This window comes from Procambarus clarkii, chromosome 47, assembly GCF_040958095.1.
Source record: "Procambarus clarkii isolate CNS0578487 chromosome 47, FALCON_Pclarkii_2.0, whole genome shotgun sequence".
NCBI lineage: Eukaryota > Metazoa > Arthropoda > Malacostraca > Decapoda > Cambaridae > Procambarus > Procambarus clarkii.
The window spans coordinates 19,197,731-19,220,506 of NC_091196.1; the positions used below are offsets into that span (position 1 = coordinate 19,197,731).

The 22,776-nt window shown below is 37.9% G+C and overlaps 2 protein-coding genes across 6 annotated transcripts in view; both read left to right on the plus strand.

The window, feature by feature from the left end:
- sn (fascin domain-containing protein singed) overlaps window positions 1-7,811 on the plus strand; it is a 139,311-nt gene extending 131,500 nt beyond the window's left edge. For all 5 annotated transcript variants that reach the window (XM_045749764.2, XM_045749761.2, XM_045749763.2 and 2 more), the window contains exons 7-10: window positions 541-697; window positions 3,374-3,538; window positions 4,132-4,268; window positions 5,665-7,811. In XM_045749764.2, coding sequence (XP_045605720.1) covers window positions 541-697; window positions 3,374-3,538; window positions 4,132-4,268; window positions 5,665-5,867 — 662 coding nt within the window. In that variant the 3' untranslated portion in view covers window positions 5,868-7,811. The remainder of the gene's footprint in view (window positions 1-540; window positions 698-3,373; window positions 3,539-4,131; window positions 4,269-5,664) is intronic.
- A 4,501-nt stretch (window positions 7,812-12,312) lies between these two features.
- On the plus strand, window positions 12,313-22,246 carry LOC123762944 (zinc finger and BTB domain-containing protein 41). Its single transcript, XM_045749767.2, has 8 exons — window positions 12,313-12,424; window positions 12,705-12,851; window positions 13,607-13,798; window positions 14,620-15,420; window positions 16,663-16,849; window positions 17,907-17,980; window positions 20,048-20,202; window positions 21,137-22,246. Exons 1-8 carry the CDS (start codon window positions 12,356-12,358, stop codon window positions 21,876-21,878), a joined length of 2,367 nt encoding a protein of 788 aa, XP_045605723.2. The 5' UTR covers window positions 12,313-12,355; the 3' UTR covers window positions 21,879-22,246.
- The last annotated feature ends 530 nt before the right edge of the window (window positions 22,247-22,776 follow it).

Genomic DNA, 22,776 nt, shown 5'->3' on the forward strand with positions numbered 1-22,776 from the left:
TCAATTTTTTTAAAGTTTAAACTTTGAACATCTTCACAATGTCGTAAGGGAAACGGAGAAAATCCTATACATTTTTAGCAAATAGGATAATTAAGGAAATAAATCGTGTGGGCATAACATAATTCATGCCATAATTTATCACTACAGCCTCGGTAATTAGCACAAGGTCTTGAGTGCAGTCACAACCTGACTATACCAGAGCAGGTGTAACCTGGTTGTCGGGCATCACAGCTAGACCTGAAGGGGGTCGTAGCTGCTTTTTAAAAAGTGCATCCTCACGTTTGTGGTGTTCATCTATGACCTTGAAAAGTTTCCAAATAAACAGTTGGCTCTAAAAAAATGAATTTACTAAAACTAATCTGTAAACCCTAACCTAGGCCTAACATGGCATAAATTCGGCCTGAAGTTATTATTAAATTTAAAAAAAAAAATCCCAAATTAGTTTGTTCTAGATTTAGCTACAAAACTAATTTTAATTTTGCGATAGATTGGTATTTTAGCATTATAGAGATGGACTTGCTAGACAGTGTTAATCTGCAGGTGTTGACGTGACGGCCAACCAGGAGGAGATCTCTGACCACGAGAAGTTCCAGCTGGAGTATGACGGAGCCACCAAGAGGTGGTATGTACGCACCATGCAGGACAAGTACTGGACGCTAGAGGCCGGTGGCGGTATTCAGGCTAATGCCACTAAACCGTAAGTATTATTGCAGTACAGTACTATAATTCATAATAAACATTAATTACCTTTACAATCACTTCATAGTGTTGACCAGACCACACACTAGAAAGTGAAGGGACGACGACGTTTCGGTCCGTCCTGGACCAATCTCAAGTCGATTGTGAAATCGATCTCACAATAAACTTGAGTGGTCCGGGACGGACCGAAACGTCATCGTCCCTTTACTTTCTAGTGTGGTCTGCTCAACATGCTTCAGCCACGTTATTGTGACTCATCACCTGCACTATTCATAGTAATTTTCTTCCCCATCTTTGTTAGTCATGTGATTAGCATAATTATTAGCATACTTATGCTGCAGTTTCCTTACTGGTGTTCAGGCATGTACATTTATAGTATAGTAGTATTATAATACTGTGTAAAGTAGATTAATATTTATGCTCTCCCTTTTGAAAGTAGGGGGGGGGGGGGCGATGACAAGTGTTGAGAAATATGGTTTTATACATTGCCTTAGTTCCTTAAATTGAAATGTTAAGTACAGTATCTCCTTCCCCTTACCTTTTGTATGTGCTCTTTAGTAAAAGTCCACTTATAATTGGCTTTCGTGTCTCTCACTTTTTAGGCTTAACACTTGAAGTAAATATTGCAATCTTGTCACTTTTCATTAAGCATGTAAAATATCATTGTACTCTCCATTTAGGTGGTAGGGAGACTTGCTAGGAATCCAACTACACAAAACGAACACTTTTGCCCACTACTGACGAAGTATGGAGTCAAAAATATAAAATAAAATTTGGCCTGCTTTCGGCTAGGATGCGGGAGAGGCGCGCCGCGGTTTTGGACATTATATGCATATACTCCTGTAGGAAATTTCATTGCGAATACATTGATACCAAAAGGAAAGACCTAGGACGAGAATTGAGGTAACAAAGTTGAAAAGAGTAAACACATTTTATTGATCTTGAGCGTTCATGGGGGTAACGCGCTGTCACACTTTTTGCTGTACTCGCCTAATTGTGCTTGCGGGGGTTGAGCTTTGGCTCTTTGGTCCCGCCTCTCAACTGTCAATCAACTGGTGTACAGATTCCTGAGCCTACTGGGCTCTATCATATCTACATTTGAAACTGTGTATGGAGTCAGCCTCCACCACATCACTTCCTAGTGCATTCCATTTATTAACTACTGACACTGAAAAAATTCTTTCTAACGTCTCTGTGGCTCATCTGGGTACTAAGTTTCCACCTGTGTCCCCTTGTTCGTGTCCCACCCGTGCTGAAGAGTTTGTCTTTGTCCACCCTGTCAATTCCCCTGAGAATTTTGTAGGTGATTATCATGTCTCCCCTTACTCTTCTGTTTTCCAGGGATGTGAGGTTCAGCTCCTTTAGCCTTTCCTCGTAGCTCAATCCTCTCAGTTCCGGCGGCTGTGGGTGGTACGCCGGGCTTTTGGACTATATATATGCATATACTCCTGTAGAGAATTCTATTGCAAACCGTGATACCAAAATGAGACCTAGTAAGAGAATTGAGGTGACCAAAGTGAAGTGTGTACACATTTCATTGCTCTTTAGTGCTCCGGGTAACATCCTCTCGCTGTTTTGTGCGGGTGGTACATGTATTTAATCGCGTAGACAATTCTATTGCGAACACATTGATATCAAATTGAAAAACCTAGGACGAGAATTAAAATAAAGTTGAAAAGAGTACACACTTCAGTATTGCCACGCTCTCTAATGGAAGGCCGGCGCGCCTCCCTACTCTTCAGGGTACCCGCGGCCTGCTTTCATCATGTTGGCGGGTGGAGCGCGCCACGGTTTGACATTATATGCATATACTCCTGCTGGGAATTTTATTGCGAACCCATTGATACCAAAATGAGACCTAGGACGAAAATTGAGGTGACCAAAGTGAAACGTGTTCACATTTTATCGATCCTGTGCGCTTCCGGGTAACTCGCTCTCACTTTGTGTTTGCTGCGGGTGGTACGCCGGACTTTTGGGGTGTACATGCTTTTAGTCCTATAGAGCATTCTATTGCGAACACATTGATACAAAATTGAAAAACCTAGGAAGAGAATTAAGGTGACAAAGTTTAAAAAAGTATACACTTTCAGTATTACCACACGCTCCCATGGAACGTCCAAAATTACTTACAGTACTAGGAAAGGTGGAGCGCTCGCTCTGGAAGAGCAAGTGTTTTATCAAAGAATTCATAAACATGTAGCTGCATCCATTTCACACGATGAATGTTTATACTGTGGATTCTGTGATATGTCCTTTCCTTGCTCAAGTTTTGAGTCACTCTTAATTTAGGAACTTTGTCATTTGTCCCCCCTATCCACCTTTGGATCAATTATCATAACCTCAACCAGTATGCATATTTAGATATTTTTGTTGAATGAACATCTTAATTCTGGCTGGGGAGGATCAACTGGGTGCCAATCCTTTACTGTAGCCTCTGTTCACCCAGCAGTGAATGGGTACCTGGTGAAATGATTTGGCAAGTTGTATTCCAGGGGAAAATTAGGATTAAGGACCTGCCCCCCTTAAAGACAAGCATATTTTTCCTGATTATGGAAAAAAAATTGCGTGAACAAATGATTTTGCTAGATATTTGGTAAAGGGAAGGTTGTTCTATTTAGAATAGGTTTATTGTACTTTGTGGTGTTCATTTTTTTTTTCCCCGCACCCTCCCTAGGACATCCAATGCACTCTTCAACTTCCAGTGGCAGCCAGATGGGTCTGTTGCCTTCCAAGCAAACAATGGAAAGTACATTGCTACCAAGAAGTCGGGTCACTTGTTTGCCAATGCCGATTCTCCAGATGAAGGAAGTGCTCGTTTCTACTTTTATTTGATAAACAGGTATGCGTGTAGTTTTAATCTATCGTGACTCAAAGCTTTATTGGTGCCTTGTTAATATAGAATCTTTGGTATTATTGGAAGGTAATCCCAAGACAGTATTAGAAATAAAAAAAAAAAAAAATAGATTTCGTGACACCAATAAGAAGTGATATACAGTACCTGCAGACACTAACAAGAAAAGATTAATCATTAACTGGAACAAATACAGGGCATATTCCTAATGTACAATATTAATTAATTTGATACTGCATCAGTATCACTGCCAATTAAGTGCCAATTATTAAAAAGTACAGTATTAAATCCCCAGAGGCTTAATTAATAGAAGAGGTTTAGATGTCAGACCAGTGACCAAGTTGAGCTATAGTATTCGGGCACAATTCAAAAAGGTGTGCCTGCAATTAAGATTTTAAAAGCATTTCAGCATAAAATTTCCGAAGCACAATAGTGTTCCCCATACATTAAACACCCAGTGGGTACGTGTGCATCAAAAGTCAATCTTTATCTAATGTATTGGTGGTATGATTTGTGATTTGACTTGGCTTTATTTTTTACATAATCAGCACTGTAAATTGACAATATACTTCTCATTTCAGGCCAGTGTTGGTATTAAAGTGTGAACAAGGCTTTGTAGGTTACAAGACATCAAACAGTCTTAAAATGGAATCCAACAAGGCAAACTATGAAACCATCAAAGTAGAAAGAGGAGAGCAGGGTCAAGTCTTCTTCAGAGGTATGTTTATACTTCACTAATGGTAGTACTGTAGTTGATTAGTTCATAAGATTAAGAATATCTGCTAACAAATCAGGTTTGGTAAATGGTACTTATTCAGTTGGCCAAGTCATTGGATTAGTTAACCTTTGCATCTGGGAGGTGATAATCCACCTTTATACGAGATACTGAATAGAGAACATATCAATGCAGTCTGTTTTGTAATCCAAACTACAGTAGCGCCAAAAAAGTGTACCATGTACATGTGTGCCGACGTTTGCCTGTAGTTATAATTTAATCGGTTTAGTCATCTTACTCCTAAAGCCCAGCCTGGGGTCCAGACTTGTTTGGGAATAACATGTTCGATAAAGTTGTTCGTTGTAGCAGCTCTCGGGCCCACATGCTGTTATGAACCTCAGGCCAATCATAACCTCCATCCTAACCTGGTATTTTACCTGATATACTACAGGGCCACAAACCCTAGTGGCCTCGACAAAGACAGGAAGCCGGCTGCTTGTTGAAGGCCCCCCCCCCCCATTCCCATTCTTGAACACACTGTACCATCACAAGAGGTATGGCATGGTTTCAAGGTAAACTGAAGGTTATATTGTGATGATACCAGGTTTGAGTCATTTCTGGTGCAGGGCTAAATCAGAGTTTGGGGGAAAATGGAGACGGCAGAAGGCAGTCTGATCAAGGTGGATGACAAAAGTTAACCAATAAGGAGGAAGCAGGACTTTGATGTGGGAGGTGGTGAAGGCCTGTGATTGGCTGAAGGTTCACTCGTTGGCTCAAAATAATGGTAAATTGTCTTCAAGGCTCCTATCATACAGGACTAGCAGCAAAGTGAAGGAGGGTAATGTAGTTCTTGGCAGATGTTGTAATTAATCACTTCTATAGTGTGGATGCATTGTTCATTTTGTGCCAAAACACTTCCCTTGTCAAGGCTAAAGCCTAGATATTTTAATGTTGTACTTGGTAAGGTAAAGAGGCATGATGCAATAAGTTGGAATGGCTGTTCATAGGAAAATAAAGGGCATTACATAATTATTGTTCATATAGTGAGGGGTGGTTTATGTACTTTGCACTGCCATGGCATTAAATATGAACTAAGCAGGGAGAAGTGTTGACACATTTTCAGTGGAGAAATTATAATTGACTATAACATGTTTAAAACTAATTACACCAATAATACTGCTTATGTGGGAAGTCTGTCCCAACATTTCCACTTGACAAGTGCTGGTACTGTGTTTAAAGTAAAATGTATCTTGAAGTGTAATGCAGCTTTCTGGAAACCTGAGATTTATACACACTTTCATGTTATTAAAGAGTTTCTTGGGCCATGATCAAAGTTTTTATGACTTGGTATAACCTCTGGACTGTAGTAATAAATTTAATGTCTTCTCCTTTGTTTCAGGTCAGCAAGGTGGGTACTGGCATGCCTGCGGTGATGGCATCATGGCTGATTCAGAGGTTCCTGAAGGATTTTTCATAGAGCTTCGTGAGGCTACTCGAATGTGTTTGAAGAATTCTTCAGGTCAATACATTGTCACAGAAAAGAATGGAGGGTTTAAGCTAGGTGACACTGATCCTTCAAATGCCACACTGTGGGAATTTTAAGGTGTGATTATCCTAATGGGTAAAAAGAAAACCAACTTGGGTAAAAACCCATTAAACCCCATTCTTATCTTGCTGAGTTTCGATACTTTAAAACGTGAATCGATCATCGGCAACAAATTTGTCTGTAATAGTAAGGTTGTAGGTTAGGTATGCTAAGATACACCGAAAGTTACGAGCCAGATTGGAGATACCCCATCCAATATTATTATTAAGTGTCCTGAATGGTATCGCTCACTAGTTAGTAAGATGGATTTTTTCATTCATTGATGTGTAAGAGTTTCTTCATTATGGAATGCCCAATTAATATATTATTAATTCAATTTTTTTACTTGTATTCCTATTAACTAGTTTTTTTATCACTTGAAAGTATTGACAGTCGAATATTAGGTAGAATGTGTAGTCTTATTCAGTGTTTAATGGAGGTCACTATAATAATAGGAAATACTCGGATGAAATATATACCCGTGGCAAAAAAACATTTACATAGCTTTTGCCAAACGTTATTGGAGATGTATGTTCATACAATTATCATTGTGCACAACCAAAGTATTTTCTTCTGTATAATTTTTGTACAATTAGCTCTGCTGATAGTGATGCTGTATGTAGATACAAAAATTTATATTGCTTCCACATGTCTCTAGGCTAAGTCAGATAACTTGTACTTAATTCTACTTTTTTACCATTTCTACTTGTGACTGTCAGTGTTGATTTCTAAAAGTAAAGCGTAAGGAGACAAATTAGATGCATAGATATTAACTTAAATATTAGTACTTTATGATTTTATAAATAATTGCGATAGATCCACTCCAGCATTATACACAAGTTTGCCCAGTCAGTAACTTGGAAAAAATTCTTGATTAGTCATTGGCTGCTGGTGGCCTGATTTTTCAGATTGATTGTACAGGTGGATCTTGGTTTAATTGATGTCCTGTTTAATGTGAATTTTTGTATTGGTTAAAACTGGATATTGAACCGAATCATTTGCGATAAGCCGCACATTAGTGCCTGGTGTTAACGTGGCGTGTAACACGTCATGGGTCAGTTACTTGAAAAAATTTTCTGCTTGTGCTTTCACTAGCTTGGCACAGATGTACATTCTCACCTGTTATTTTCCTGCTGCTTTGTTAACCATGAGTTTTAAATTTGCTCTTAAAATTGAAAGTTCACTGTTCTTAAATGCAAGGGCCTTTTTATACATTTAGGTTAACTTTGGTGCTCCTAAAGTTCAATTGTGTATGTGAACGTGAAAGATTATCGTGAAGTTTTACAATATACTATCTGTTGTATCTTGTGGATTATGCCCTAAAGGTAATTCCAGCAGCCTCTTTGCTCTTGGTGTTATACCCGCGGCTTCAGGCAGCGGTAACCAGCCAATGCATTTATGGAAGGAGAACCCGGCCCAGGACAGCCCGAGGCTTGTCCTTCCTGTGGGAGCCCCAGCTGTGCCCACCTATGCCAGTCTTACCCATGCCCTCCTGCATCTTGCACCGATAAAAATATTTAATCGAAATAAGTGTAAATGTAAGGATTAGTTACATAGTTGAATAAGATTTCTTGGCTTTCATTTGTAAACCGTTCCAAATAGCATGTTTACTGCATATTGTAACTATAGCTAGACATAAGTAAAACTTTAATAGTTTTTTAATCCCAATTTCTGTATGACTCATAATGAGAACATTGGGTAACTTGCTGGCAGCAGTAATCTTGCTATAAAATGCCAATGAAAGGTATCACAGGGCATTGTAATTATTTAAGTGCATATGTTTGCACAGCTGGTTGCTAATGCCTCTGTTCCTTTTAAATGTTCTTGTCAGTCGTAGTTAATGCGTATTATTGTTTGATAGCCCTTTGTATTATGTGCTTTAGATAGGGCAAACAATTTATTTATTGCAATATTGTATAACATATCCTTATAAACAGCTTCTTAATAAAATTAAGCAATTACCAGCTTTTTAATTTACATGAATATTGAATTGATGACATACTGTACCTATTTAAAGCAGTTTAAGTATTAAATTGTTGGATATAGCTTGCCACTTGGACTTTCTGGACTAAAACATTACTATATTTGACCAATTTAAAACAGAACTAATGACTTGGGAAAATTAACAATGACTATATTTTAAAATGTGCTCACTAGTTTTCTTAAAAGCTGGAGGCATGAAGGAATGATTTGGGATACAACGAGGGCAGTCTTTGGTGAACATGAGCAATTGGGAATGTTGACCCCATTGCCCCTAACACTTTTTGTATAATAGGGGATTGCCTACAGACCTCTAACCTGACACTGCCTTGAAGATGCTTGGGTAATCTGGAGGGTTGTGTGTGCGTATATGTATATATATATATATACATATAGATATAGTGTGTGTATATATATATATATATATATATATATGTATACAATACTACTGCAGAGCTTTGTAATTTTATATGCTGCAAGAGGGTTACTTTTCATATGCATAGTTTGATATTGTGGTTGACTTGTAATTACCTGTGTAATTACAGGATGAGAGGTATGCTTGTGGTGCCTTGTCTTCTGGTGCACTCCTCGTATAACGCTTTAAAACTATGGTAAGGCTATTGTGCTGTATTAGTCTTCTCGGCTTGGTGCCTTCTTTTGATAATTATTTATGGTAAAGCTAGAAACAAATACGGAACCCTTCCATAACAATCTGCATAAACTCTACAAATAAGACTGGCAAATTCTTTTAAAATAAAAACATGATGACCTTGTATGTCGGGCATTATACACCATTACCATATCAAAAAAACATGCAGTAGTGATAAATTGATAGTCCAGTCACTGAAAGTTGCTCTGCAAGTATCTAGGATTAAAAAAAAATGCACAAATATAGTGATAGAGATCAATATCAAACCTACTAACCTTACAAAAAATATTTGTAAACATTGTTGTAAACATTGTGCTAACAGCTGTACTCTTGTTTGGTAAAATTCAACATGCTACATTCCAGCCAGCTCAGCTTCAGATAACAAAGAATACACTTGACAAATGAATTTTTAATTGGGCTCCATATTGATTGATAAAAAGCCTTTCATACCATAAAGCTCAATAACCTTTACTTAAACTTCAGCACTATGAAATCTAGCCCTGTCTCTCAACTATATCTGGTCATATCTCCATTCCTTGACAACTAAACTAAACTTTTCATGTGCATAGTTTCATGTTGCCCGAAACGCTATGCGTACTAGTGGCTTTAGGTATCATATGTACTACCGCTATCTTTAAATCAAACAATGTTTGTACTGTAACTCTGCAACTATGTATGTACTTTGATGACACAAAGATCGACTTGAGAATGGTCCAGGACGGACCAAAACGTCGTCGTCCCTTCACCTTCTAGTGTGTGGTCTGGTCAACATACTTTAGCCACGTTATTGTGACTCATCGCCTGCATATGTATGTACTTTTCCTAAATAAATTATTATTATTATTATTATTATTATTATACTATTACAGTAGGGAGTCAAAAATGATGTACTGTAATACTGTATATTTTCAATCCTTCCCCCCCCCCCTCCCTCCCTCCCTCTCTCTCTCTCCTCTCTCTCTCTCTCTCTCTCTCTCTCTCTCTCTCTCTCTCTCTCTGTACACTACAGTAGTGCCACAAGACAGCATTCTAAGATTTCTCCTACTTTTTGTTTACGTAGGTATTGCAGTGGTGACTGTCAAGAAATCCAGCAGCAAAAACAAAATGCTCATCATTATCTCCTCTGAATATGACATTTCCTTTCTCTTTAAAGTGAATTAAATTAATACAGGATTTGTATCATGCTTGTGGCACAAACCATGGTAGAATATTGACATAAAATTTTATATTGGAAAAATTTGGGGCTCTAATTATATAAAATATTAAAAAAACGATAAGATGTTGAATGCAAACACGTACTAAATATTGCGTGAGAAATTTGCATTACTGCATTCAAACAATTAAATTGAACTTAAATATACTGTAATTTAAATAGTTGGCATAATAATAGGGGGACAATTACATTTATATTATGCATAGTGGTCTATATTTGAACACATGTCCTATAATATATATGAATGTATGTGTGTATATATATATATATATATATATATATATATATATATATATATATATATATATATATATATATATATATATATATATATATATATATATATAATAGTGAGTGAGTTAGTTTTTACTTGTAAAGCCACTAGCATGCATAGCATTTCGATCAGGTCAGAGAAGCACAAACGTTCACTCCCGTCTTCATAAAACAGGGAAGAAGAAAAGTATTGCCCTAAGAGCTCAACCCCCACACCTGCAAGGTCCTGTAAGTTCAATCCCACACCTGCAAAGTCCTGTGAGCTCAACCCCCCCCCCACCTGCAAGGTCATGCAACCTCAATCCCCACACTTGCAAGGTCCTGTGAGTTCAACCCCTACACCTGGAAGATCCTGTGAGCTCAAACCCCACACCTGCAGTCCTGTGAGCTTAACCCCCCACACCTACAAGGTCCTGTGACCTCAAACCCCCACACCTACAAGGTCCTGTGACCTCAACCCCCCACACCTACAAGGACTCCTGGTTCAACCTTGACGCCGAGCGGACGTCTGGACACCACCTCCGCCTGGGAGTCGCCTGATCACGTCTTGATTTCGCGTTTTGGCTTTGCTACTGCCGTTTGGCATCCCTCTTCAACGGTCCGGTTGTACGACGCCTGGCGCACATATCGTCTTGGATCACGGGACTGTTCATAGATTTTTTGTTTTGGCGTGTTGTGGCTGGTTCTCCCAGTGGGGTGACGGGGTTCAGGGGGCCGGCTTGGCCGAGAGGTGCCGGGGGTTGGTGGGTCTTGGTGGGCTTCTGGTGTGCCCTCAGGCGCGATGATTGATGAAGATTAAGCCACTCAAAAGGTGGCACGGGCATGAATAGCCCGTAAGTGGTGGCCCTTTTGAGCCATTACCAGTATCAAGAGCTGATACTGGAGATCTGTGGAGGTGCGACTGCACCCTGCGTGACGGGAGATGTCTCCCGTGTCAGTCGTGGTTTTTGGTCTGCCGGAGGACACTGGATGACTTTTTTGCGTTTTAGTTGGGGGCAGAGTTTTGGTTTTGCTACCTGGTGTTCTCTGTGTGGGGCGGGGCCGGTGCTTGTCACCCCTGAGGGACTCCTGGGACTCCCCAATCATCTGCCCGTCTGTGCGTTTATTTGCCGTGTGGCATATTAGTTTATAGTGATTGGCGTCACTCGTTTCGCGATTTGGCTTGGCGTTCCTGGCCTCGAGATTAACCCATCACGGGTACGCCGGGGCGCATCCCATCCCACGACGAATCAACAACACACCTACAAGGTCCTGTGACCCCAACCCCCACACCTGCAAGGTCGTGTGAGCTCAACCCTCACACCTGCAAGGTCGTGTGAGCTCAACCCTCACACCTGCAAGGTCCTGTGAGCTCAACCCCCACACCTGCAAGGTCCTGTGAGCTCGTCCCCTACACCTGCAAGGGGTCATAAAGACCTATGGCGTTACTTTGCATATATGCAAAGTAATTATAAAATTGATTGGCTTGTGTGGAGGCCTTCACACTCCCTGAGCGAGCCATCAAGTAACTATAAAAAGGCATATATCTTAACTTTCAATTCAGTTATATTTATGCCAAATTATTAACATGCAGCTTATATTTATGTCTTTATGATGACATAGAAAACTTCGTTTATTACAATATCTAGATTAAATTAACATTGATCTTCGGAAGGTCATAGTTCCCATATCGGTAAGGAGAGCGTTGGCCATGAAGCCTTGTTTAAAGTATGAATATTTTTCCTCTCTAATAAGGTATAATCTCTGTGATGGATTCACAAAAACTATTTTATATCTGCCTTTCTGATAACATATACAAATATAATCTTTATTTGTGAATATTTGTTAATTAAGCAATATATCAGAGGGCGTGTAGGGTTCGGTGTTCAATGAACGAAAAGGACTGGATCACTGTGTACAGGAGGCTGATATGGCAGCAAACACTCTCCAGGCGACCATATATCTTGGATAAGTCGCTCCACACAATTGTCGCTTGGACCGTCGACTTCCTATTTCGTCACCTCTCACATATTTACGTCTAATTTCGTTATGAAATTAGATTATTTCAGAGTAAAAATAGGTTTGATCATGTTCTATGTGTAGCACCAACATTATAGTAAGTAAATATACCATATTTCTTCATTACTTACGTAATGCTAGGACGATTTGGGTAGTTTTGGGCTGATTTGGGTCGATTTGGGTAATTCTATGGACCGTACTGAACTATACTGTCCCCTACACTTGCCTCACCTCCATGAGAACTAAAGATTTTGGTTCTGCGGGTTTTGTAGGTCTTTAAAATTATCTAAATACCTAATTGTTAGTGACTAATGAATGAAAGCTTACAATGGATCCATTGATGGGATTCTATACAGAAGTGTTGTTGTGTTGATTTAGGGGCGACGACGATCATGGGATCGGATGCGCCCCGAGTCTATACAGAAGTGGAGTTTCATTTCAGGCACTGCTCTATTTTCATTGTAAATAGTGCATTTCATCGACTTTTATTTTATTATTTTTTTTCAATGCAGAGAGACCAATATGACAATAGGTTACATGTACTATAGTATTAAGTTTAATGCATTCTCTTCAGAATTTGTTTCACCATTTTATTTTTGATTCCAGATGTTACAAATATGTCTGGGTTTGTAGTTATACATGCAAGCATTGATGGAGTTCAGGACAGTTCCAACGAGGGAACAGTAGCTACAATTGTTTCTCTTGGGTAAATTTACAAATGGAATTGTTTATTCTTTTCAGAATCTAAAGATACAATATTGCCAGAGCTATTATACAATGGGTACATTTGAGAACACGCCAGAGGATGCCTGTTTCATCTGCTGTAAGAGTCTTGAAGTGGTGGGTGCAGCTTCATACACCAACCATCATGTACTCGAGTTTACCAAGGTATGCCAGCAAATAGTGTACGTAATGCAGAAATAAAATCATCATAAACGGCAACACTTTATCAGTAATAATGAATATGCTTGTGATTATTTTTTCTAGATTTTCAAGAAAAGCTTAAAATTCAGAATTAAAGTTTCATAGTACTGTACGATTAACTTCATTCTCTACTTACAATCAGGGATCCCAGGTTCAATTCCTAGGCAGGACAAAAATGGATGGGCACATTCGCTTTCACCTAATGCCCCTGTTTATTTTGCAGTAAATAGGTACCAGGGAGATACACAAGTGTTATGGGTTTGCATCTTGGGGAGGGTCAATAATTCGACACCGTGGGGGACGTCGATACAAGGCTAAAGTAGGTGTGTGTGTGTGTGGGGGGGGGGGTGGGGGGGAGGACAGCATGCACATACATACACACACTCACAGGCTTCCTGTCACTGTTAAAATGATTTAAAATTATTATTATATCCGGAGTAAAAGTAAAAGAAAATGTGCCAAAATCCTACCATGTGAATTGAATCCTGGACCTTTTGGGTTGATTCAACTTCACTAATGACTGTGCTACAGGACCCCTCCATGGGTACCACTCCATGGGTAATGAATGTGCAAGGGATGGGAACAAATAGGGATTGAGCTCCAAAAATATTAATAACAATGCATAAAGTGTATTTTATTTAACCACTAGGGAAACTACTGAGGTAGCATTCAGACAGGAACATTCCATTTAACTCTACACTTAATTTCTTCTTTTGCAGATGACAATGGTTAATTTCCTCAGAAAAGCTTTAAGCAGTTGCTTACAAAAATACCAAAATGGCCAGTGGTATCTAAAACTGTGTTTGGAATGTGACAATGTCATCAAAGATTTGGATCATTTGCTGCACCAGTACACCGAAATTCAAGCACAGCTGCGAATTGTCTATACTGAAGCTCATTCTCATTTATATGTAGGTAGCACTGTATTAATTACTTTATGAAAATCAACAAATAATATACAAGTTTCTTCTCGGAATACATATACAGTACAGTATATAAAAAATTCTCACTGATATAGGTTTATCTTTGTAAATTACTATGGGGTAAAAAATGTATCTGCATTACTTTCAGAGCATTGAGACCATTTCAGCTCCTCTGCCAATATTATTTAAATTGCCATATTTAATTTAGCACAAGAAATGGATTTAAATTTAAGTATTGTACTTACTTTGGCTAGTGTCGTCTGGCTTCATAATGCAGTACAATATTCATTTTGCTCACTTACATTTGACTTGCTTTATGCAACCTTTCTTGAATTGTAATTAAGTTTAGCTAAATCTTTCATTCTATGCTCCATCAACATTTGGTGCCTGTACCATTTCCCTAATTATGTCAGTTTTAAAAATGTTCATTTAATAATCTGTAATAAATATAATTACACTACCATGAAGAGGTAACCACAGCCAATTGTTCTATTTTTTGATAACCTCACACAGTTCATAAATTTTGTTTCAAGCTGTTCCAGTCTCACCATTACCTTCTCTCTAGGATACATGTCTTCTATTTTATTTGTGCAAATTACAGTATTTCAATCATAAGCACTCTAGAACAATTCACTATTGCTGAATGGGTATATTTTGAGTATGCAACTCTTCGGTGGTTTGGAATTGATAACAAAATCTCAACCAACACACAACAACTATAACTGTTGCCCTTGGAATTAGCATATAATAATAGTAATAATAATAATAATGTTAATGCAATATTCTTGTTTCAATCCTTTCTTTAACAGACTGAGAGGAACTCAGAGTGCTTAGAAGATACAGCAGAATCGGAGAAATCAAATCATGGTAAATATCATGATGCAGAATCAAAATTCCTGCAGAAATTATCAGATAGGTGCAGTTCAAAAAGGACGATAAAGTGTAACCCTCGTTATGCTGATGTGCCTCAGTCTAATGGGTGCTATAGTAATCATAATGTATGTTCCCTCTGTAATCAAGAGCACCTAACTAAAGGGGCTTTAGAAGCACATATGGAAGGAGTCCATAGTCAGAAGAAACCCAAAAGGAGCCGTGGTCGTCCTCGAAAGCATGATAAGAAGCAAAATGAATGTGGAACTGGTGATGCATTAATTTTAAACAAAAAGGAACATGATAAATTGGAAGGAGCCCAGGGCTGCTCAGGTGTTAGTGTCACACGATGTTTAGATACTGAATCATCTTCCTTAGAGTGTGTTAGCCAAGATATGTTAGTGGGAGGTGTTGATATTGACAAAAGTAAATCGGTAACGACAAGGCAAAAGGTGTCCTTAATTATCATGGATAACAAGAATGAAGAGAGTGATTCAGGTGCTGGAGCAGTTCTCGATAATAATACAGAAGACAAACCTTCAGACTGTACTAACATTGATAAGACAAATACTTTAGTAAAGAATACATATTCACATTTTAAAGGAAAAATGAAACATACAAAGTCCAGTGAAAAAAAGTACATGCGTCAAGAGAAATGTCCAAAGTGTGGGAAAGTCGTCATTGGACGGATGAAACTAAGACGACATTTGCTGGTGCACTCAGCATCTCGGGAGCAAAAGGTAGGCAAAGGGTAATTTTATATTATTTATCAAGTGATCTTTATATATACAGTAGTAGATTGATAAGATACCCACACTTTGATTGTATTAAGCTTTGAATTTTATGTAGGCTTACTGCAATTCTATAACATTAGGCAAATCCAAAAATTTTGAGCCTTTGCTTGTGTTCATACATTATTCTCTTTGTTTTGATTTAGGATATAAAATGGTGTGAAGTAGGAAGTGAGAGGGGAGGTAGATATTCACCTTATTGATAGACATTTTTCATTGGTTCTGTTGCTCATTTTCTCTACTTCGACATAGACTTTCTTTGCTTGTTCTTAACCCTTCCACTGTGTGACACAGCTGGAGTTGATCATGCTAATTATCCGTAAACCGTGTGACGCAGTTGGGGCTATTTTCAAGTACTGTACCTCATAAAATGTAAAAGTTCCATATGTGCATGGGGCTTACAGCTGCCTCCTCATGCCTCAAGTAAACAGACGCCATCTTTGAAAAAAATGTGGGCACCCGTCTTGGGCTTAAGAGCCTCAGTACTGAGAGAGCAACCATGAGCAGTACATGCGGCAGCAGCTCACAGCCCTGCCATGCAACATGTGCCCACAATATCATTTAATAATGATAAAATAAATAACATTGAAATAAATATGTAAAAATATCTTTGGGGCAACTCCCTTCCCAACCACTTGGGCTGGATGGTAAAGCAATGGTCTCGCTTCATGCAGGTCGACATTCAATCCCCGACCGTCCAAGTAGTTGGGCACCATTCCTTACCCCATGTCCCATCCCAAATCTTTATCCTAATCCTTACCCCTTCCCAAGTGCTATAGTCAAGATGGCTTGGTGCTTTCCCCTGATAATTCCCTCCCTCCCTAACACATGGTCTGGGGTGACCACTCAGGGGGAGATTGCTTCATGAACACTCGTGTATTGTGACGGCATCACAAGATTTCCATGCTTCACCATGACCCAAGTAATTCACGTACATTTTTTTTCCTGTGATCAGGTAATGCATTTTAATATTAGTTTTTTTTTTCTGTGTACCAGGGTATTACATCACAAAAACATTGTTGCAGCCCTGTTGTAGATTAAACATAACTTTGTGTGAATATTTCCTAAGGTAACTATAAATTAGAGATTCACTTGTAAAGAAAAAATTCTTTGATTTACTTAATGAACATTTAATTTAGACTATCAATATGATTGTATTTGAAATCCTTGTTATTAGGCTAACTTTGCCAGATGTGTGAGGTGTGTGGACGCCTGCTTCAAAATGCCACGGCATACAAAGTGCACCTGCAGCGACTTCACGCTCAAGTCTCAAAATCCCCGACTCCAGACAAGAAACAGAAGAGTTGTCACATATGTGGGAAAATGTACCGTGGAGCTTCAGGACTTTCATATCACCTGGCAGCCAAGCACAATGAAGGTAAAAACTTACTGCTTTATAATAACAATTTTGTGTACATTTGCTAAATAAAGCAATGTATGGAAGAGTGGATGAAGAGACATGTCTTACGGTTATTTAGAAGAATGTTAAGCATGGGATTAGAGTAGTTGATAGATATCTTGCATTTAACTATAAGGTAATTTGGGTTAATTAAGGTTGCAATATCAAAAAAGGAAAATCCTGACATTAAACATTTGTTTGTGATATGCCTTTGGTTATTACCTCCTCAGTTCTCAGCCCAAGGTACTGGTAACTCCTTGACCTCTGCAACTATTTTTGTTGCTATTTACCAGTTTAGCTCCTAATTCCTAATATTTTCATCCAAATTTTTAATTTCCTTCTAAACCTCGCCAGATGCTATTTTCTAAATAATGTACTGGTTATTGTTGCAATATTTAAAAAGAGGATATTTTTAAAATTAAACACTGCTATTCCCTCAGATATTACTGCCTTAGCTTTTGGGATGGAGTCTTATTCATTCTCCAGCACTTTACACCCTTGCTTTTATTTCAGATTCATAATGTAAAGATGAAATTGTGGAGTTACCATATGACTTGCAATTTTTTTTTATTTTCACAATAATATAAAATATTTTATGCCTGAAGCATAGAAATTGGTCAGTTCTCAAGAAAATCAATTGATAACATGTTTCTTTTAGTTTATACAATTTAATGTACATGTCTAAGCCCTGTCAGTTTCAAAATGATCTAGAAAGGAAATAACTGACTGACTTGAGGAACAATGAAAATTGATATATTCAAATTTCTCTTTAAAGAAATACAATTGCTTCCAAATTAATGAAATTGTTTTCATTTAGTTCTGTAACAGATCATTATACGAAGTAGAAATTACAAATAACTATAAAAACTCCAAAATGCCAAACACAAAATTGCCAAAATCGCAAAAACAAAAATTCTCTAATGCTCAACCAAATGTCAAATACTAAATGGCATTTGGTTCAAATGTATCAAATGCCATTTAATTATGTGGTACTGTATTTTAGTTTAATAACTTCAATTTATATTTGTCCATACAGGTCCTCGCTATCCGTGTGACAAGTGCACAAGAGTATTTCCCCATGCTCGTAACTTTTCCTCTCACAAGGCTCAGGTAATATAATAATGTAGATTACTGGGTATTCTTAAGCTGTCCTTGGGGTAGTGTGTGTTATGAGGGTAAGCCTCTACACTTGTGTATATCAAGTTTGTTAATAAGCTGCAGAGCATATTAGGCTATTTTGTAACAGCAAGTTTCTGATCTTTTTATTTTGATAAATGAAAAATAAATATGAAGCATAATACAAAATTAAATCAGATTGGACCATATAGCAGAATGGAAACGTAAAAGGCCTCGAATCAATCATGCTGGAACTTGCTTTGAGTAAGACAACTTAAACTTTGCTCCTGTTGGCAGGATGACAAGAGCTTTACGAACAAGATTGGCCAAGCTAATGATAATTGTTAATTCTTTGCTGTGTAATGTAGAGTTCATGTAAAGCCATTTGATGGAGTAGTTACAGCATTTGTCCTATGATGACCAGGGCATTTACTGCCTCAGTCTTAACATGTAATATTTTGTTTCATTTGTAAAATATGTGATAAACATGTCATTCACTTTGGAAAAGCAGCAGCCTCAGTTGATGAGCCAGGCAGAGCAGGTAAAAAGGTGGCAGACTTACTTGATGAGCCAGGTACAACAGTTAGAGAAAGGTGTGAGGATTTTTGAAGGCCTTGTAAAATAATAATTTAAATAAGTTGTTTTTCCAAGTGTTCATATACATAATTTGCATCTTTACAGGTTGTACATACTGTAGTACAAAATACAGAAATATATTTGCTTCTGGACTCCATAAAAGCAACCCATCCTCCTATTTAGTACTTTTTGTAACTATGTGTACCATAATACAAACATTGACATACTAAGCAATTAGATTGCTTAGTATGTCAATAGAATAGAATTTGGTACTACTCTCCTTATTCATTTTATGAGTCCAAAAAAATGAAGCCAAAAAACAAACTTAAACATTTCTAGGCCTAGTATAGCACACATGTGTGTACTATATTAGGCCTCAGATAGCATTTATTAGGCCTGGGAAGGTTAAGTTAGGTTAGTTTTGTCTTTGCATCATAAGTAGAAAATTGTTTTCCGGTTTGTCGAAATTCAGTAGTACCGATTTCTAATTGCGTTGTATGTCAATATATGTACTATGGTCCTCATCCTTTCAATAAGTTCTACCAAAACAGGAGGATAGGCTGCATAAAAGATATAATATTCAGAAAATATTTCTTAACACAAAGCCAGTATGATGAGAGGTTATGTGATTAATCATCATAATCTTTCTGTTCTTGATTTTCAGTTTGTTACCAAGTCAATAGTCTCAAGGTTGGTTATGGTAGGTCCAGTAGGGATTTCGGTCTCAAGCCACTCATCTACAACCTCTTCAAGTGTGTTTATCAATACCTTTTGCAATTCATCTGACTGAAGCCCTAAGATAGCCAAGGATTTTCCATCTCATTAGATGGGAAGTACATTTTCTCATTCTACATACATACATTACTCATTCAAAGTCCATTTTCTAGCGGGAACCTTCAAAATATTCATCACTTGTTTGGCAAAAAAGAGCAGAGGTAGGGCAAAGTTTTCCCAGTCTATTCATCATTCAAGTTTTCTTTGACAATGCACCAGCCTGAAGGTACAATTCATACAGCTGTTTTACCTTGGTGAAAATCCTTCAGGTTACCCTCAGGATCTGCAATAATCCAGGAAAAGACTGGTAGAGGTGTGTAATATTTTGAATGATGCTTTGGAACAATGTGGTGGTATTAGAAGGCAAACATAAACAAGTACTGTAATACTGTAGTCTTGTCACTCATTAACTCAAAACATTAATAGTATTTACTATTAAAAGTACAAGATAAGCAAAAATTGATGATAACATACGAGATGCTGGAAAAAACTTTACTGAATACCTGTACCGCACATAATCACCATAATTTCACTTTAGATATTAAAAAAATCTGGCTCAGTATTTTTGTAAAATTACTCCATTATTTAGATACGATATACGTTTTCATTGTATGATGGTCTGTATTTTGGAATTTTCTCTGTGTATACATACATGTTCATACACACACATCTATCTGTACAGTACATCAAATACATCACTTTATTTTTCAGGCACATGGAAGCTACTCTATGATTTGTGAGTTTTGTGGTGAAACATTTAAACTACAAACTCAGCTGAATTCTCATGTAAACTCGGTGCATCGAGGAATCACATCCTGGATGTGCAGTCTTTGCCCAACCAAATTTTCCTCTCATATTGCCTACAAGTAAGTGGTGTTTTATTTTTATTATTATACCTTGAGAGGCATGTCAAATTTCTATATTGTATGTAAATGTTAAGTTTGCTAATACAAGTACATCAGTGCTTGAGTGTACTAAGATTACATTTCACGTGCAAGGACTAAACTACTTTGAAGGCACTGAACTAAACTCTCCATCATTCAATTACCTGTACACCTTAACCCTTGCACCTTTCCAGCCATCAACATGCAATAATGTAGGGGCTTGTACTTGCACTAGTCATTCACAACTGATTTTATCTAGAGCAGGCTGTTTGTAAGCTGTGACAGGTAAATGGTTACATATTAAATCTCTAGATGGCTCCTGGTGATTGCAGCTATTTATTTTGTTGTTAAGTGATGCTGTAGGCAGAAGCTGCACAGCAGTGCTGTGAGCTGCTGCAACATGCACTACCCATGGTCGCCATCTCAACTATGAGGCTCTCGCACCCAGGAGAGGTGCCTATGATTTTTTTCCAAGAGGACGTCTGTTTACTAGGTACCTGAGGAAATGGATAGAATATACGCACAGGAGTTTTAAATCTCGTGTTAGACCTAAACGCGACCCTGGTTGCTGTGCGAGTTGAAGGCTAAAGGTTCCTAAACTGTACGACAAAAGATACTGTGGGCTTCTTATTGCCTGTCTCAAACACAGTAAAAGGATAAGAGATAAAAGATCAAGGAGCACAAATGTAAAATGAATATCAGAAAATTCCTCTTCAGTAATATATTGGGAAATTGAACAACCATCAGGAAAAAGTTTTGTCAAAGGTACCATTAGTTTTAAGACTGCCTTTGATCAAATTTATGAAGACAGGACACCTTGAGCATGAGTCTTTTCCCATAACTACAGCACCATTAAGTAATTATAATATATAATTATACATATATATACTGTATTATATATATCTATATTTTGCAGGGTACATGTTAATAAACACAAGAGATTAACATATAAATGTGATGATTGTGGTAAGCAATATTCAGCACGGGAAGCGCTGAAGAAGCATAGACGTACAAAGCATGAATGTTACCCATCATCCATGTCTTACGACAACACGGTTGTGACGCCATCAATCATATCTGGTAATACTTCATTATTTGTTGAAGGCAGACATAGTGCACCAGGACTTTCTGAAGAGAATGCTAAACTTTCTGTGGAGAAAGTAGAAGCAAAGTGTGTGTCTTCATCAGGGAGGTTGCTGGTAAAACCTGAGAATGTAGACAAGAGCATCCACACTGAAGCTGCTCTAGAACCAGGTCAACTGCATGCTAGTCATAAGGCCATGGACAGCGGATCTCTCTTAATGTCCACTGCCAACTTAAGAATTACTGAGAAAGAAATTAGGTCTGACATTCCTAACTGTGATTCACCTGATAAAGTAATGAATACTAATCCTGTTAGTATGTCAGTAATGGCAGGAGATTGTGACAGTAACTATGAGAGAGTAGTGACCAATAATTTATCTTTGATAATATCTGACAAAGAAAGACAAATGGAGGAAAGAATTACAAGCCAAGAAGGGGTTGCCAAGACATGTGAAGCTATATTTCCATGTGCTGAACAAAAAGCCATCACAAGAGGCCATGTGGAAGAAGTGGTCATTGTAGAAACTGATGCTAATGTTAATTATGACTATATTGTGTACCATGTATCTAATTAATTTGTTGTTAAACCTGTGATTTTCTGTAGTAATTTATCTATTTTTGACCTTGCACTGATAATTCATAAATAATAAATTCATACAAACAAATAATATTTTTGTGATTAAAATTACACGAAAAGTTGATTTGCAGTTTACGGGATTCTGCATAAGGTTACTCTCATCCTCGGCACCTTGTATTTATATATCAGCCCGTCCTCCAAAAATGGGGAGGTAAATGTAACAGCCCCATAAGTGCAATTATGTACTATGAATGACAGGAAATGTACTTATTACACTTAGTATTAAAATGTACTGTCAATTCAGAGGATGGGGTTGTATATACCTGTATACAGGGTACAGTATTAAAAAAAAAAAAAAAAAAAAAATCTGGTGAATTAAAAGAACAGCAGTTTACCTGTTCAGTAGTACCACACCCAAGCTTGTAGATGCAATGTCTTGAAGTAGGTTCCTGCAGCACAGTCTACACCCTTACCTCTGGTGTCTGTCCTGATGACATGCAGAATTTGTAACTCCCACAAAGGCAGTCACCAGCATGGCGTATGCGTGGAAAGCATATTCACCATGGGTGAACTGTTCCCCCCCCCCCCCTCAAATATATGTAAACAACTGTCCTAGTTCATATATAAACAGTCTCAAGTACCTTTTGTAATTGTAAAAATTATTAAAATATAAGTGTAAAGTGAAGAAATCCAGTCCATGCTTCTATGAGGAGTTATAAAGTTAAACTCTATAATTTGACGACTATCCACATATGATCAGACTGACTGTTTAGTCTGATCATATTACATATGATTTCATGTCTGCCATATTTGTAGTGTGTGAGTGCATCAGTCAATCAATCAGTGAGTGGCTGTCAGTCAGTCAGTCAGTGTTGCAGTTTAAGCAGTCAGTCAGT

Coding starts and splice junctions, on each gene's coding strand:
- LOC123762944 (XM_045749767.2), top strand. CDS start 12,356: ATGGGATCGGATGCGCCCCGAGTCTATACAGAAGTGGAGTTTCATTTC. Junction 12,425..12,704: donor GGCACTGCTCTATTTTCATT/GTAAATAGTGCA, acceptor TATTCTTTTCAG/AATCTAAAGATACAATATTG. Junction 13,799..14,619: donor AAGCTCATTCTCATTTATAT/GTAGGTAGCACT, acceptor TTTCTTTAACAG/ACTGAGAGGAACTCAGAGTG.